Here is an 18,647-nt window from a genome sequence, read left to right as displayed (position 1 = left end):
GACAAGCCAGCTCCTCGAACACTATGAAGCATGAGATTCGCTTGTAGCCTTTAATTAGCATAAAATGATAATCAAAGAATCGATGAAAAAGAAGTTCAAATAAATGCTACCCAGTTTTAAATCATCACTGAATACCGCGAATATTATGTATTCCATATTCAGGCTTCAAATAATAAAAGGGCAACGGGTCAGGGTTTCCAACATAAAATAGTAGCTTTATTAACGATTTAATTACTATAGCCAGTGGTCAAACTCAGGGTTTCCAGAAAATGGAAGCCTGATCACCTCTAAGTGCTCAACCCTGTGGAAAGGAAGTGTAGTGCTGTTAGCGGAGAAGACCCGTGAGGATCTGGGACCAAAACTAATGACAGTCGCGGAGAAGACTACCTCGTTTCTTGATGGAATCAGAATTTACAAGTTGATTTTTGTGAACTAAGGAAAACCGGTGAGCCCAGAGAAAAATCCTCGACGCTCAGCATCATTAAGGCATGGCTCTCAGATGAAAAGCTGATTAGCTATATCATAGCCAGTTTTCTACGAATCTTCCCCAAACTTGGCAAGTTAATGTCTTTTGTGAAAAGAAGAAACCTTAGAGCCTTGGTTACCATAGAAACTAAGTCACGTGACCACAAGGCCGCCATCTTGGATTTTTAAACAAGCCGTTTGTAAACGTACCGAAACATCTTTAAAAGTCATGAAAATGCAGATTACTATTCATATTTACAGTGCCTATATGGTTCTAATTGGATATCTTGGAAATTATTTTAAGTTTAATTTTTAGAATATTTTCTATTTTTTCCAAAAAATTAAAAATATTCTAAAAATTAAACTTAATATAATTTCCAAGATATCCAATTAGATCCATATAGGTATTGCAAATATCAAAAGGAATATGGATGTTCAGGACTTTTGAAGTAGTTTCAATACGATTACAAACGATTTATTTTAAAAATCCAAGATGGCGGCCTTGTGGTCACGTGACCTGGTTTCCATGGTAACAGATATGCGGTAATTGCTTGCCTTGAAGAATTACTACTACGAGCCAAAATTGGGAAAGATTCATAGTAAACTGTCAAAGATATGAATGAATAACTGATTTTCCATCACTTCCTCAAAAGAGCCATGCCTTAATGGTGCTGAGCGTGCATGTAGGATGGAAGCAACACGCTTACTTACATATTGCACGTACCGAGTTCAAGGATGCCGTCACGTCTACCTAAATAGCGATAAAAATAGTAAAATAATTTACTCTAGTTAAGAGATTTTCCCTTGGACACGTTTTAAAGATCTATTTAAGGTATATTTAACTGAAATATAGTCAAAAATATTAAGAATTCCATCATCTTAAGCCTTTGAAATTTCGTCCGCCCTGATGGTGTACCAACTTGGAACACCAAGATGGCCGCTCCATACATTTTAACCAAAAATTGCGTCATATTTACTCGCCTATAGTTCCGCAACGAAATGCTTTACAGCCTCGAAATTTGGCCAGAATATGTAGTTTTGACCGCTTTACAACATTATGAAACTTTTATTTCATTATGATGCGAATTTACGCTTTTGAAATTCATGATGACGTAGGTGAAAACCAAGAATAGTCGCAGTCACATAGTCCCCTTTACATTTCTTTGCGAAATCTTGAAAGGTAGCCATGTCTTTGAGTAGAAGCGAGATGAACGGCGAGCTTGTAATGATAGAGACATTGTTCAAGGTGTTAAAAAGGTCTCTGTCATTGCAAGCTCACCGTTCGTCTCGCTTGGATGCAAAGACACGGCTACCTGTTTCTGTTTCGTTCCTTATTAGCTTTCAAACACCTTTTGCCAAAAACTAGTGCAACCACATGTCTAAACCTTTTCTCTTTTTTTGGCTTAAACGTTGGTTCGTTTAAGTATTTCGAAAATAAGAGTATTATCTCAACGTTTTGTCATAACTTTACTTATATCTCATTCTATTTATACGTATTCTCAGTTCTTCCTTTGGGTTTTCAAAATGTTTCTTCAGAGGAGATAAAGGGCAGTAATTGTACGGATGGGGTGCCTAAAATGGGCATACGCAATCTCTATGGTATTAACTTAACTTCACCAAACATCACACATCGCTTGCCACGCTGAACCGCAAGGATTCGAAACCAGATGAAGTGCAGAAGATGTAGAAATATTATATTTTAAACCATATGTTAGTTCATGTGTGATCTAAACATTAAAACACGGCGCGCAATTTTGGAAATTTAAAACAAAAATTCATCTAGAAATATCAATAACCAGAAGCCATCAACACGACTCAGAAATGGAAGCACGACTTCGTGTCTTCCTCGTCTGGTTCTTTGGTTCTGTACTCAAAAATGGTAAGTAATGTTGATATACTGTTTCTGTTTTAATTATTTTGGGTCGTCTAAAGAAATGTACCATCAGTATGGTTTTTTGTTAGCGCACTATCGTTATCGAGGGTAAAAAGCTGAAAGAAATCTCTTTTTTGTGCAAGTTAAATATGACGGGCACGAAATCTTTTCAAAGAACCCAAGAAAGCCATTTTTGACTGCGTAGTTGTAATTCAAAAAGGCAACTTCCGGTGAATAGAAATTTTATAAACGAACTTTTCTTTTGAATTACATTGAATATTTGTAGCTAACAAAACAGTAAAATTGTAATTAGAAAGCGAATGTTTCCGTAAAAGAAATTTGCTTCAGTAATTTGACTAATTCCCTCAATTCAGCAATTGGATTCGCGTTATTATGGTCAATGATCGAATAGTGTTATTCCGGGTCGTCTAGTATTATTCCGGGAGGAGAAAGTGAAGAGCAATAGTACGAATATCATAACACGAGACCTCGTTGTTTGTGTTGGACCACACATGTGGTTTTGGATTTTTTTAGTATGGTCTAGTAATAAGAAAGTAATTAGTTTATTTGGCATCTGATATACAACAAATACCTCGTTATTTATAAATATTACGAATAATTCAAGTCTGGTTATATGCATGATATATCTAATGTTTGTATTCCTTCTTTTCTAAGTGCTTTCGTTAACAGATTTAGCAAAAAAAAAATTCAAAATAAGGGGTAAATAACATTTGAAAGCGACCTGATATTTTGTGTTGGTTATAGGATCAGCATCTAATTTAAGGCTCATCGGTGGCAGCACTAGATCATCTCCTTCCGGTATTCTACAAATCTTACATAATGGCAAATGGGGAACAATATGTTCTGACGGTTGGGAAATTGCAGACACTAATGTTGCTTGCAAACAGCTTGGCTACTCGAGTGGTGTGAAGTTCATGTCCATGGGAGAAGGAAGCGGCCAGATCTGGCTGGTAAATGTTGGATGTACTGGGTCTGAGGACTCGTTGGATAACTGTAGTCACGCAGATTGGGGTGTCCATGATTGTGATCACACTAAAGATGTTGGCATCGTCTGTCAATCTGGTAAGTCGGTGTTTCATAGATCGTCTGAAGTTTGCATGATAAAATCGACTGTTTCAAGGATACGCCGACAAGAAAAACCCACCTTCAGTTTCTTACTTTCGTTTGTTGTCAAGTGTGTTATTTATTCTTTTGTCATCTCTAGGGACATTTTAAAATAAAATATCTAAAAGATATATGTTGCTGATCACTGTGTGCGCTTTTTAATAGAATGATGCGGGGATCAGCTCAATTTGATACATTACAACTTCAGTACAAAAATATAGGTTCATATATATTCTCATACACAGAATGATCGAAGTTTACAGTTTTCTTTAGCCTGTTGACACTTTTGGTAAAGTCAAAGCTGCAGCCACTTTAGAAACACGAGAAACCACGAACTACTACTCAATCTACTAATGCGCATGCATAACATATTATACTGATGAAAGATTAATATTACCAATGTCCAGGTTCCCCTGATGTGAGCGTTCGATTGGTTAAAGGTAGCGAATCTCACTTTGGTCGTGTTGAATTCGAAGTACGTTATTACGGTATATGGAGATCCATCTGTGACACCAACTGGGATAGACAAGATGCTAATGTCGTATGCAGGATGTTGGGCTACAGCCGAGGTGCAGCCTTTGGTATCCGAGGATATCAAAGTTCTGGTTTAGTTTGGCTTTCTGATGTCAGATGCAGTGGGCGTGAGTCTTCTATCGAAAACTGCAACAGTCCAAAGTGGGGACAAGGAGCTGGCAGTTGTCCAAACAACCGGAGAGCTGGTGTATTTTGTATCTCAGGTAAAAAGGATGATGGGATTTAGGTTTCTGTTTTATTGGGCTGATTCTTTACTCAAAAATCATCAGTGCATCTTTTACACTGTCAATACTCTTGGGGTGGAAGAGATCTCTGTAGCAGCCATCTTGGCTGACATTTTGTAAAGCGCATTGAGAATCTATAATGCGCTATATAAGAACATATTTATTATTATTATTGCAAAAATATTTGGGCTAGCTTGGTTTATTTGAGTATATCAGCCAACATCCAAAGGTGACAAGGTTTTCGCATGAATTTAAGCACGCTGCTAATTATATATTATATATTTGTATTTTTATATATTATTATATATTATATCATTGGAGAATATGAATAGGAGTAAGTTCATTACATGCTAATGAACAATAAGAAAGACATTAATAAATAGTACTTATTCAATTGTCTCACGATTGAGAGTCATTTGTAAAAGGAACCGCTACGTCTCCACTGCAAACTGCTAGTGTTCAGGCTATAATGTACACTGTGTCTGTAATATACCGCTCATCGGATCATTGTTGCTGTGATTGGCTGGTTCGTTAGTGCTGAAATTTGCTGTTTGATTGTTGCGACTCGGCTCAGGGTGTTTTCTCATTGTCAGTATCCACGCTTCAGGGATTTCTATACAACTGTCCCATTGATGTAATAAAGGTGGAGTCGGATCTCAATGGCTGCCTTGACTCTTCGTGTATACCAATGGCGATCTCGATCTATACATTCTGGTCATTTTCAAAACAATTGATGTAAGAAATGATCTTGAACCATGGAGTAGTCCAAGTCGGGTAGTTCTTAGTGCAGCAACTTGATAATACTTTTATTACTTTAAAAAGCCATTTAGGGTTTTAGCGAAGTTTGTAATTGTCAGTTATTAAAACATATTTCTTTGTTGCATATACCATTGATAGGGTCTTCAAATGTCCGTTTTAGTCTTTCTGAAAGAAATAGGCCAAATGTTCATGTTGGGCGACTACAAGTGAGTTACTACAGCACAGTGGGCAGTATTTGCACAGAAAACTGTGACTTACGAGACGCACATGTAGTTTGTCGAACAGCAGGATACAGTCAAGCGCTAGCGGTCTATAAGAAAGAGAGTGGAATGGTTAGATTCACACCAGTAATGCACTGTAGTGGCAGTGAAAGATCAATGCGGGCCTGCGGATACTACTTTGCTGGCATCAGCTTGTGCGCAAGTAAAACGGATGCCTGGATCGTCTGCAAGCCAAGTGGTATGTAATAAGCCCCCTTTTAAATTGCTCGGCATTAAACTGTGTGTGTATGAAAGTATTAATAAGTATTAACTGTAAAGCAAATAATCAAAATTGACAACACGGTGCTAAAAATATCCACGAATTACTTTTTTAGCTTTGAATTTGGCCATGGATGCACTTTTCTCTTGTTACTTGCCCTTTGTTCTCCCAGTTTTTGTTTTATATTGATAATACGAGTATGTCATTTATGTTGCCCATAAACAGACAAGATATTATGTTGCTTATCATTGAGTAGGATCCTCGACAACGACCATACGTCTCCAAGGTGGGTCATCAAGTATGGAAGGACGCGTCGAAATCCAGCAGTACGGAGTGTGGGGCACAGTCTGCAATTCTTATTGGGACATACGTGATGCTAATGTAGTTTGTCGTATGCTGAACTACAAGGGAGCCATGAGAGTCTACACAGTGGGTGGAGGGACAGGTCCAGTATGGCTTACGAGACTTGGATGTAAGGGAGACGAGAAAGATATCCTTAACTGTACTCATAGTGGATTGGGGCAGACAAGATCATGTAGTCATAGTAATGATGCTGCAGTAGTTTGTCATCAATATCCAGGTTGGTTTTCAATATTAAAGATACATTTTCTTGTTCAGTTGATTCTTAATGAAATTATCATATTTTGAAATCACTCGAGTTTACTACCACGAATGAAGAATAACGCCTCTCTTTTTGCTAGAAATATTCTTGAAGATATTTAGCCCTACCGCAAATCAGTCATAAAAGAAGAAAAGGAAAAGTTGTGCAATTTATTTCAAAGCCACAAATACCGAAAAAGGAAGAGGATAAGTTCTTAAAAAGTATAGGTTGCGGAAAAAACTATGTCGAGTTTGTACTGCAGTGAATTGCAAAAGATACTAATTTAGGAGACATATTTCAAAGATGGCGTCTATTTTGTCTCCTATAAATCAGCCACACAATGCAAAGTATTACCAACTCGACCCAGTCCTTTACTTAACCTCGAAATGGCTGATAAATTCAAGCACTTTTGTCATTTTTATAAATATTATTTCATTTTATTCTTATACCATAGGAAACATAGCCAATCAAAACATAGGAAAATAGAGTTTAGGTTTCAATTTTTTGGCAATATATAGAAGTCTTTCTTCATTTTTTTCCCTTATCATACGCAGAACGTTTCTATGGGATAAAATATTAAAATACGACTGGAGAGTCAAGGGTAGCGCTATCTCTTCTTGCTTCTAGGGTTTTATTTGATTTTTCTGGTGTTCCTCACTCAGCAAAACCTAACACGCTAAATTCCTGACTTTGCTCAGCCCAAATCTTGTTTCAAATGGCCGTGCAATAGAATTTATTCTTTTGACACATTTTTAGAACTGTACGATTCCACTTGTAAATCTACCTTTTCGCGTTTAGAGGACAAGTGCATCCTGAGATATTTAATGTATTTTCCTCGAAATTTCAGGTGTCGTGCAAGTTCGTTTAGCAGGAGGGCCCTCCCCATATGTTGGTCGGGTAGAGGTTAAGTTTAACAACATATGGGGAACAATTTGTCTCGGTAACTGGGATATCAATGATGCTCATGTTGTGTGTCGTATGCTGAACTACACCCGAGCATTGGCTGCTATCAGGAGGTTTGGAGGAGGAAGTGGTAAAGTATGGCTACACGATGTGGGATGTACCGGTAAAGAGAAATCAATAGACATGTGTTACCATGCTGGATGGAATGGATGGGGAACTTGTGATCATAGCTTCGATGCAGGTGTAATATGTCTTGGAAATGACGGTAAACTGACCATCTTACTTAACCTCAAAATATTTCTCTTGTGGGGAATTGTTCACAGATTCAACTACTACTACAGTAATTGTGCGTTGCTAGCAGATACCTAGCCTAAGCCACACTTGATGTATGGGAGTATTATATGCAACAATTCAAAAAGACAAGTGCGCTATCCGAATGCAAAAAAACGGGCTTTCAATGGTGCAATTATGAGTGTGTACGAGAATTGGATCAAGCAAGCACGCTCTACAATCATGTTAACGAATTCAAGGCGGTCAGCGTCTCGCCAAAATACTCAAGACTCACACTGTACATAAAAGAATCAATAATATCTAGTTACATTGCACATCAAGTAACGTATAATAATCTATATAAACTGTACTGAATACTCTGCTTTAACATAGATAAAAACCCTAACGTAGCTGTTCGATTGGTACCTGGGTACACTCCTAATCAAGGCCGAGTAGAAGTTCGATATTATGGAGTCTGGGGCGCAATTTGTCACCATAGTTGGGGTCTAGCAGATGCTTATGTGGTGTGTCACATGTTAAATTACAGTAAAGCATCCTGGGCCGGAGATGCTAAATACAAAGGAAGCCGTGGTAGTAGTGGACCTATATTGTTAGATAACGTGCGATGCAGTGGAAACGAATCCAGTATCGCGCATTGTGCACATAACGGTTTGGGTCGCGAGTCTTGTAACCATAACGAAGATGCGGGCCTAGTATGTGAAAACCTCCCTAAAGGTAGGAAAATGTTGGTTTTGTTGATAGTTCTAAGTTAGAGTGATTGCACTTAATCCATAAATAAGTGGTATTGGTCCACTCGGACATTGCTATACACTACTGCTATTGCTTCTTTTTGATTCATTCATTGCTTGATTTATCCATTCATTTTTGCGTAATGTTTTGCCATGCCAGACCACTTTTCATTCTCTTGAGAACAAGATTCTTTGTTTCACTTATAATCATATTTTTATCTTCATGCACAACCATTAAGCAGATAATTACTTCTCTAGGGAATGACACGTGCCGTCTGAAATATAAAAAAAAACATAGCCCCCAAGCTAAAGAAGTCTATCGAATCTGAAAAGAAGAATGAAGACTATTATTTGGCAATTCCTTACAAACAGTACAGTTTACTTTTAAAAAATGTGGTTTTGGAAGCATATGGTGTCGAAGGTTACGAAGGAGTACAAAATTCCTTGAAGGCAAAGGGGACTTTCATGAGTTGGCCGGATTGGAAACATAGCTTAATCAGGATCGCGCTCTTTCTCTCACTCGCAATTTTGCAAGTCTTGCCTTGATAACCCAAACTAAAAGTAATTGTACAACAAAGTTTCAGAAAAAAAGATATTGTTTATGCAGCTGCATATTGTTTTTCTCTTTTCGCACGGTTTTCTATAATTTCAGAGGAACAATTTGTGGAAGCTCGTCTGACTGGTCCTCTCCCCTTCTTCGGAACTGTAGAAGTCAAATACCAATGGACCTGGATGTCAGTCTGTGATGATACCTGGGATATCTTAGACGCCCACGTGGTCTGTAGAATGCTTGGTTACCAGGCAGCTTTGGCAGGAATCAAACGGTACAAAGATGGTCACATAAAAGGAAGCGTGTTGGGTGGCGTGGAGTGTAACGGAATGGAAGCAACAATCAGTGAATGTTATCACCGTGGATGGACTAACAATGAATGCAATCCCAGATTTAGATCTGCTGTATTATGTCAACATCTAAATGGTATGTTTAATAATTTTGTATGCAAAGTAGTATGCAAACAATTGGAAGTAATGACATTACACAGAATGAAATGTAAATATATTGTTTAACATCATTGTTCCTTCAGCTAGTAGCTGGTCTTCCAGGGAACTGCAGGTGCGCACTTTACCCCTTCTCTTCATCAGTGCAAAAACAAAACTATAAAGATTAGAGAGAAGTCGCAAGAGACGTAGAAATCCTTAGGAGTGAACCGTCATTGACCTCTAGCTTCGAAAGCTGCGCACTAACCAATATATATTCTTAATAATCTACATTTTTGCCCTCAGGTTCTTCACCAATAGACATTCGTTTGGAAGACGGAAATTCACCCAACTCTGGCCGTGTTGCTGTTCGCTATGGTAACGTATGGGGTACAATATGTAACAGGGGACTGGACATCAACGATACTATAGTGATTTGTCGTATGATCGGCTACCCCGGGGCAAGTAAAGTGTATTCAAAGTCCACCTTCAGACCTGGAAATGGTACTATCTGGTTGAGTAACCTAGAGTGTAATGGAACAGAGAACTCAATTGTTGACTGTCGTCATCCAGGATGGGGACAAACAACGTGTAACCATGACGACGATGCTGGAGTCGATTGCCAATTGGGTGCGTTAACTTGTTTCAATTGTGTAAGGAAGTGTAATTTAGAAAAATAGGAGGAGGCAATTCTCTCTCCTTCTTTCCACCCTCCGCCCGCCCCCTAATAAGCATATAGTGCTTCCCAAAAATGGTAATATATTTTTATATATGTTTTTATTTGTAGCCAGTGTTCCTAAGTTTCATTTAAACGCGTTACTGCTAACCGAATCAAAAGCTTTTCTTATGATTGAAAAATCGAATCCAATGGAAAAAGTCTTAGACAGGTAAGATCAAGACGGTGATCATTCCCATGAAAATAAAATCGTAGATTTTGCAGATTTAGCTATTAGCAGCAGTGTGTAGTGCAGGATTTATTCGACGAAATAGACGCTATCTTGGAAATATATATCCTCAAAACAGCTGGACCTCTGGACCTGGTTTTTCCTTAACCTCGAAAAGGCTAATAAAAGCTGGGAAGTACAAATGAATGAAGTTTATCCCAGAATCTAACGCAAGATCCAAGTTTCAAGATGGTGTCCAAGCTATATATATATACAACGTCTCATCTGGTATACAATACTTGGCAGAGAAACTGCAGTGGTGGCAGATTTACTGTAGAAATTTTTTTAAATCATAGAATTATATCCATTTTAGAAACACAGTGAGTTTCTAGAGTATTCGCTAATTGAACACGAGAAACTACGCTCTAAAGTACGCCATCTTGCTTTTACTCTCGGAAGGCCTGGATACAATGATGACGTCACCTATTTTTTGATAACATGGTATCAACCACAATGATTTCGAATTCTGGGATAGGATTCAGTCATTCCTTCTGCGCTAATAGGCTAGTGTGAACGACATGAGTCAATGTTGCATTACCTGATGCAAAAGCAACCTTTACATCACAATATTAAGAATATTATATTTGACTTCTTTCTCTTTTACTCCGACGAAGGACTAGCGTCCGAAACGTCAGTAAGTTTTTTCATCTTTTCACGGTGTATAATTTACCTTTTCATCATTACCATCACAATATTAAATATCTTTATTGATTTCTAGTGCCTACCAAATCATTTGTGAAAAAATAGTGAACAAGGATGTCTTCTCTTCTACTGATCAAACAAAAAAACGATTGCCTTCTTATGTCCACGGTGTAACCATGGCAACGAGTAACGGTTCGTCAATGTACGTTACCGCAGAGGTCAAATATTATCATGGTTCGCTCAACTTTACCGTCGGCGATGGTCTTCTTTATAGTGGTTATCATAATGTACCGTTGGAAGCAGGGTGTGCTTATAAAGTGCATATGCGAATCGTAACTAAAGATTGTAATGGGGCAAGTAAATTTATATTCCAGTCAGAACAGACCGTTTTCTCAAGGTTGCGTGCTCATCCAAACTTAAGGAACTTGACGGGCCATGATACCAGAACACGAGAATTAACATGCATTTTTATGATTTTTTTTCCGAAAAATTAAATAAAATCGATTATTTTCCTCTTTAACTATAAGTCTGGCTTCTCAATTTTACAGATTTTTGCGTTTTTCTTTTTTGTGGTCCGTCAATTTGGATGCGCACGCTACTTTGAGAAAACGGTCTACCGAGTATAATATGACATGGGGAGTGGAGTATGGGCGAACCACTCAACTTAGCATGGCAATCCTCTTTGTGACAGACGTCATATTAGTCACCGGCGACAAGTGGTTGGTACCGTGGTCAACAAATTAAATAAAAAGAAGGGGAATTCCTTTTCAAATACTCAAAGCCTGGTAACTGATTCAAACTTTCTCGCCACTGTGCCACTGTTAGATTTGCACTGCCGAAACACATCTAAATGACTGTTGCTTTTATCAGAGAGTGCCTTGCAACATCCCTCATTGCATTTTTCTTAACATTTTTGATATAGAGGAAAGTTTATGGCGATTCGTCCTTCGTTGCATTTACAACAAAACCCGGGGAAAAGGTAAGCAGTGAATTATATATTTTTTGCTTGTTATTCAATTTGTTATGCAGTTTGTAAACATGATTGGATTATTTTTATGAGATGTTTAAATCAAACAAAATGACGGCTATTTGTATTGCAAAATAGTAACACACCAGTTACAACTCATTTTGTCGCGTCCAGAATAGTTCTTCTCACTTATGTGGAAAATTGATTTTTGGTCATACCGTGTAGCAGTGTTATAGGTCGACGTGCATGACAATGCCAAATGAGTCCTTTATTTTGGTAACTTTCCACAGGAAACAAGTTTTTTCAAGTCTCGAAAGGTGTTGTCATAGCTCTTTCGATTGCACTTGTAGTCTTGATTGCTATCATACTTGGTCATTTGGTGCGAAGAAGACTACGGAAGAAAAACGAACGTCTAGGAAAATCGAAGAAAAAAGGAAATGATCAAGGTACTTATTTATTTACTTAAGTTTCCCGTTAAAATCTTGGCAAGCATTTTCGGAAAATGAATACATTTATGTATGTTTCATGGCTGAATAGAAAAAAAAAAAGCTTTGTTAAATCGGACCGTCTTCGAATGAGTCAAATACCACTTTGTTCCGATTACAAACTAGTTATCTATATACAAGGTTAGCCTTATTTCAGTGACCAAATATTCACAAACACAAACAATAAAGTAAAGAGTGTACGCGTTCAACAATACAAACACTTTGAAATACCACGGACCTACGCTGCAACATATGGATATTCAAAAACAAAACATACGAAATCGAGGATAACCCTGTACAATAGAGAACTCGAAACTGGAGTGTTCATCCAATATGAAGGCTATAAAGTCACTAATATACACTGTAGGAATATGTTAAGAAGAAGGCGTCATTAATTTTATATTTTTATTCGAAATAAACACACACACAAAAGAAGCAATTCCTTAAGTCGTAGAGCAGATGAACTTTATAACTGATAACGTATAGGGATAAATGAAAACCGGCTTGCGCAGGTTCACCTTGCTAGCGCTGAATACTTGAAATTCATTTGCTAGAAAAAATATGTTTATGCTAGTTCCTTTTTTAACAGGCGAAGAATTGGAAATGACCAGTAGTCAGACGTATTATGATAATACGACACGTCAATACCAGTCGCTACATCATGGAGAGCCACAGGCAGAGCAAGACGAAGTCATTTATGTCAATTTGGGGGGTGCAAACCAGAGACAATTCGAAAGACCCTCAGCGGTGGTACGTTATGTTTGCATAACATTGATAGTCTTCTCTCTTAATTGACGTACATTCCGCTATTTTTGATGACAGCAGGCTCATTGATAGAAGATTATTCTTTCTCACTATTTTGCAATTATTCGCCGAAGGCGAAGTGAATGTCGTGGAATATTTACCGAGACGCGAGTCTTCAAGCGGCGAGGTAAATATTATCGATATTCACTGAGGCTGAGGCAAATAATTGTTTTAGTATAAATACAAAGGTGATTCTTTCAAAAAAAACAACAAAAAAACAAAAGAAAACAAAAGAAAAAAGAAAGAAAAGAAAAAAAAGGAGATAAAAGACATTTTTTTACGGTAACAGCAACAAAGCGGCTTGCCGCCATTTTGGATTATCGCTGGAGGTGATCATCGTGTGATATTGTGAGTTTCTCGACCAATCAGCGCGCGAGATTTTCAATAATCACCTGTGCATTTTTACTAATTTCTAATATTCAACACTTTCCTCACATCGATTTCCTAGTCACACACAAATGATAAAACGCGACTACAAGGTAGTTTTTTTTAGAGGATCACTGATTCAAATTACTCGAACCTTGAAGCATCGGTTGAATTCTTTATGTATGAAAAGTAAACCAATTAAGTAATATGGTGAATATATATACCAACTCGATTGATAAGATGACTGCTGGTTCGAACAATACGCAGTTATAGATATGATAGTTTGTTGGGAAACTGATTCTTTTCGTAAGCCTTTTTTCAACCTGTGAAGTGGCATTAAACTGAAAGTTCAAGATTTGTGGGTGAAGAGAAGAAAGGTTATCCTTAAAGTGCTACTACGACGAAAATCGCTCAAACTTGGATTCAGCTGAAACTTCCTAAAAATACTCTTTAAAGGTCCAATAATCACTGTATGAAGTGTTTTCTCGATATTCAGTACGAAAGTATGATATTTTTACGATTATCTTTTGGAGTCTGTGACGTCATACACTCAACATCAAACATTGTTACATATATTTCTTTGTATATAAATCCTTAATTTATTTTATTCCTATACATACATACATACATAAACTTTATTTAACCTCGAATTTCAGAGTAGCTTACAAAGCTAATATCTTCGAGAAAAAAAAAGGGGAAAAAAAAAAAAAAAAAAGGGCTATTGAATAATGATTATAAAACTATTATATAATGGTAATTAATATTTACATATGTACACTATATACACTATTTTGCAGAATCAGTTCAATTTCAATGTTGATGAGTAGTTACTCGAAAGAGTCATACTTTAGTATATTACGACGGAAGTCCAAAAAGTTTGAGGTTCTAAAAGTATCCGGCAGTGCATTCCATAAAGTAGCAGCTAAATAAGAAAAAGAGTGAAGGCCATATGTAGTTGTTTTAGGTTTAGGGAGAGACAGAATGTACTTACCGCGTAAATTATAGGAAGTAGACCGGAAAGTAAACATACTGTTTAGATATCCTGGGTAGTGAGAAAAAAATAGACTTTTGTACAATATGATTAAGAAATTCTGAAGGCGTCTAACTTGTAGAGATTTTAGGTTGACCTTCTCAAATAATAAATCATATGAAGAATCATAATCTTGTAAAAGGAACCTTAATATTCGCTTGTTTAAAGCTTCCATTTTGCTGGCATTGCGCGCACCGCAAAAATTCCACACCGACGAGCAGTAATGAAAATGCGGCAAAATGAAAGCCTTATACAGCTTTATTAGAGTGTCCCTTGAGATACGTTTTCTAAATCTTAACATAACATTAAACTGATTGTTGATCTTTTTGCAAATGGCGGAGATGTGATTGTCAAAGGAGAGCTTATTGTCTATATTCATTCCAAAAATGTCCAGAGAATCTTTCACAGGGAATGAGAATTTGTGGTCAGTTTTTCCCAAAATCAGCGCTTGGTGCTTGGTTTCGCTAACCTTCATTGCGTTCACCTTATACCATGTGTTTGCTTTAGCTACTTCACTACATAAACAGTGTTCAAGTTCTGCTGGATCAGTGCCTGAACAGTATTCTTGATGATCGTCCGCATATGCATTTAACTTGGCTTCTGTGACGTGGAAAAACAAATCGTTTATGAATATGTTGAATAGCATTGGTCCTAAGACGCTACCCTGAGGAACTCCACGGCCAACGCCCTCCCAGCTAGAGAAAGTGTCTCCTATCTTCACCCTCTGCTGTCTCCCAGTGAGATAGTCTTTCAGAAGCGCACAACTTCTCTCACCAACACCATACGCTTTTAGTTTAGTCAACAATAAATCATGCTGGATAACGTCAAACGCTTTAGATAGGTCCATCGACATCACCGCAACTAGCTCCCCCTTATCGCGCATTGCCCTCCAATCTTCTGTCAAGCGTAACAAAGCTGTTTCGCAGCTATATAGCTTTCTATAAGAGCTTATTAGGTCAGACAAGATCGCGCGATAAAAGTCCTGCATCTGTACCGCCAACAGCCTTTCATACACATTATTGAGCACGACAAGGACTGTGACGGGTCTGTAGTTGACCTTCATAAACTCGTCGTCCTTTTTATACAATGGTGTCACCTGTCCTTTCTTCCAACCACTCGGATAAACACCTTGGTCAATCGACGAATTCAAAATGCTTGCAATAGGTTTAGCTATCACAGCCGCCGAATCCTTTACAAGTCTAGGTGTCATCATGTCATAGCCACACGATTTACGACAATTGATCTCTAATAGCAGCTTCTCGACTTGCACTTGATTTGTGCGCTGGAATTCAAAACTCGTGTTGCTATTATGTTGTTGGATCGCTATAATGCTTGGATGGTTGACGAAATTCTTTCCGTACTCCTCTTCAGTCACCGCCCCCACGCTCTCTGTGATCTTAATAAAATGTTCATTTAAAAGTTCAGCAATTTCACGCTTTTCACTTATGACTTTGTTGTTCTCCTCTAGGATTATGTCATTTGCTTGTTTCGCTTTAGTGCATAGGAAAGGCCGATACGTATTCCAGAACTCCCTTGGGTTTTCCGGTTCCGTAGATTTTTTCGCAAAATGTTCTTTAATAGCCTTCCGTCTTAACGATGTGCATTTATTTCGCTGAATTTTGTATTGATCGTAATTCGCGTCTGTGCGGTCCTTGCTGAACTTTTTCCAGAGCTTGTTTCTATGCCTTATAGCTTTGCGCCACTGCTCTGTCATGTAAGGAACCTGGTTTCCCCTGATAACTGTTTGTTTAAGAGGTGCGTGCTCATCTAAAATACCAGTGTAAAGTTGTTCAAAGGCGTAAAGTTTATCATCCGCATCGTCAAAAACATCTACTATAGAAAATGGTACCGTTTGCAAATCTTGCATAAATTTTTCTTGATTAAAGTTCTTGAGACTTCGAAAACATATTTTTCGAGAGCGCGATCTTGGAGCCGTTGCCCGTAAAATGGTGTATACTAAAGAATGATCGCTTATTTGCGTATCAACTACATCTGATGTCAGAGCCTTTTTCTTGGAATTTGTCAAGATCAAATCTAGCAGCGTTTCGGATGTGTGTGTCTTACGAGTTGCCTTTGTGATTAGACAGTCAAGATCAAAAATATCCATTAGATCCAGAAGACAACGTCCTTCTCGAGGGGGTTTGTCGGGATCTAAGAGGTCCGCATTGAAATCCCCGGCGTAAAATACAGTATCGCTTAGTGCAGAAACAGCTTCAAAGAGAAGTGTAAGCTCCTCCGTCCATTGTGTTTTGGGAAACGAAGGAGGTCTATAAATGCCAACGAAAACAAGCCAAGTTTTGCCCAGTTTAATCTTGAGTACAATTGATTCGGTTCTAAACCGAGACCAACGTTCCGGAGATAGACCACTGAGTTGCTGGACCCTCACAAAGTAGATATCACTTCTCACGTAAATCATGAGTCCTCCTCCGCCGGCCTTTCTATCGTTTCGACACAAACGATAACCGTCGATTTGAAACTGACTATCAGGAAAACTCTCATCAATCTTGGTCTCAGAAATCACAAGGATATCAAGCTTGCCAGAGAGCAGCCAGGTCTTTACTTCATGGAACTTGAAACCGTCAATGCTGTTTGCATTTACGTGTCCGATCTTGAGATTCTTTCGGTATTTTTTTGCTATTTCGTCAAATTCGTCCCAGACTGAGTTTGCGTCTTCTGCCCCGGATTCAGAGCCCAGAATCGAACTGTTGCTAGAATTTAGGCTTGCGTCGGCGAAAGGAAGTTGGTGTAATAACTCAAGGCAGGATTTACAGGTGCGCGAAAAGTCCTCGGTAGATTTCATAGACCGATATTCCTTTGGAAGGACTCCTCCACATTTAATGTGAGTCCACAAGGAGCAACCATCGCACCGAGTTGCCCGATGATTTCGAGCTACTACCCGTTCGCATTCCGTACAAATCCTTCTAGTTGACTGAGGCCCTGGGTTTGTGCTTACATCGCCACAGAGTCGAAGGTACTCGTAGTTAAAAGTTGCCGAGCAGTTACTGTAGTAAGATGCCCTCGACTTCGCATATCTTGTTCGGCCCTTCGTTGTGAAAAATTTGCTTGAAATACTTCCTGAGATCCATACACTGCTTCTGGTCTGTCCAAGAAAACATTCTCCCGTATTTACATAGACAGTACGTTGGTTTTCAAGTACCAGTAAACTCGATAAAGCGTAAAAATATCCTAAGAGTGGGAGCACTCCCAAAACGTGACCGGTCGCCATGACAGATGCTACACAAGTGAAGCCCAAAGGGTGGCTAATGTGCTTATTTCACATTACTTGTGACTATAATTTATATTTTGGGGTGTTTGGGTATTTCTTTCTCCCTTTACTACTGATATTTTGATTATAAACTACAAAGAAATGTATGGAGCGATGTTCGATGTTGAGTGTATGACGTCACAGACTCCAAAAAATAATCGTAAAAATATCATACTTTCGTCCTGAATATCGAGAAAACACTTCATACAGTGATTATTGGACCCTTAAAGAGTATTCTTGGGAAGTTTCAGCTGAATCCAAGTTTGAGCGATTTTCGTCGTAGTAGCACTTTAACAAATGAAAATCATGGCATCCTGAAACATTACTGCTTAGGGCTTGTTTTTTTGAATCATTCGATGAATGGAGGCTTTTGTGGCGATATTATACCAATGTATAAATATTAAAATATAATACTATCTGTTAAGTTTTCGGCTCTTTGTATCAAAAAGTAAATAGCCTAAAACTGACGGACGGGACGGGACAAGTGGGGAAGGTGTCGGATATATAGAAAGAGTACAAATTATTTCCAAATGAAGGGGAAAAAGTAAGGCTTTATATCAGTTGGCGTAGCGACCAATACTCTTAATAATAGTCGAGTTATCTAAACTCAAAAAGCTAAAGTTATTCCCACAATTTTTTTTTCCAGGTGACTCCAAATGTATACACATTGGAGAGATCTCTGTATGAAAACGTTGAACACTAAGGCATTTGTAGTATTATTGTTTGATGGACATATCATAGTAAAACACTTAGAAGGATAGAATAAAATATACCCCAACTGAGGGTGTTTATAGTGCTGTTATTGCTGTTAGTCACTTCATCTTAGGCCCCGTCCACACGTATCCGGAAATTTTCGTATCCGCAAATTTTTTTTTGCGGTTACGGGTTGCGTCCACATGTGTCCGCAAATTTTTGTGTCCGTATTCGCAAAATTTACGAAAACGGATACGTGTGGACGGTGAAAACGATTCGAATACGCTTCGTGTGGACGCAAACATTTTCGTATCCGCAAAAAATAATTTGCGGATACAAAAATTTGCGGATACGTGTGGACGGGGCCTAATTCGCTTCAGGAAAATCTTTGGTGATAAATATTAGTAGGAATCAATAAATTTGTTGACTATTATAAAGTTATCCAAGTTTTAAACTTGGTGCGGGCACAACCAACTAATCAGTTATAATTAAC

The 18,647-nt window shown here is 38.1% G+C and overlaps 1 protein-coding gene across 1 annotated transcript; it reads left to right on the top strand.

The window, feature by feature from the left end:
* Nucleotides 1-1,978: 1,978 nt before the first annotated feature.
* On the top strand, nucleotides 1,979-18,254 carry LOC116298126 (scavenger receptor cysteine-rich type 1 protein M130). Its single transcript, XM_089034224.1, has 15 exons — nucleotides 1,979-2,344; nucleotides 3,104-3,421; nucleotides 3,871-4,200; nucleotides 5,119-5,439; nucleotides 5,717-6,040; nucleotides 6,909-7,229; nucleotides 7,628-7,969; nucleotides 8,636-8,959; nucleotides 9,265-9,588; nucleotides 9,746-9,845; nucleotides 10,621-10,897; nucleotides 11,467-11,530; nucleotides 11,802-11,957; nucleotides 12,586-12,746; nucleotides 18,108-18,254. Exons 1-15 carry the CDS (start codon nucleotides 2,287-2,289, stop codon nucleotides 18,162-18,164), a joined length of 3,477 nt encoding a protein of 1,158 aa, XP_088890350.1. The 5' UTR covers nucleotides 1,979-2,286; the 3' UTR covers nucleotides 18,165-18,254.
* The last annotated feature ends 393 nt before the right edge of the window (nucleotides 18,255-18,647 follow it).

Source organism: Actinia tenebrosa, unplaced genomic scaffold (genome assembly GCF_029948245.1).
Source record: "Actinia tenebrosa isolate PJP-AT-01 unplaced genomic scaffold, QUT_ActTen_1.0 PGA_scaffold2__45_contigs__length_23673736, whole genome shotgun sequence".
Classification (NCBI taxonomy): domain Eukaryota; kingdom Metazoa; phylum Cnidaria; class Anthozoa; order Actiniaria; family Actiniidae; genus Actinia; species Actinia tenebrosa.
The sequence above is the reverse complement of the archived record's forward strand: the minus strand, read 5'-3'. Positions and strand labels throughout refer to the sequence as shown.

Bases quoted from the DNA above. Each gene is read 5' to 3' on its own strand.
- LOC116298126 (XM_089034224.1), top strand. From the start codon at position 2,287: ATGGAAGCACGACTTCGTGTCTTCCTCGTCTGGTTCTTTGGTTCTGTA. The intron at 2,345-3,103 runs GTAAGTAATGTT...TGTTGGTTATAG, and splicing joins TGGTTCTGTACTCAAAAATG to GATCAGCATCTAATTTAAGG. The intron at 7,970-8,635 runs GTAGGAAAATGT...CTATAATTTCAG, and splicing joins ATGTGAAAACCTCCCTAAAG to AGGAACAATTTGTGGAAGCT.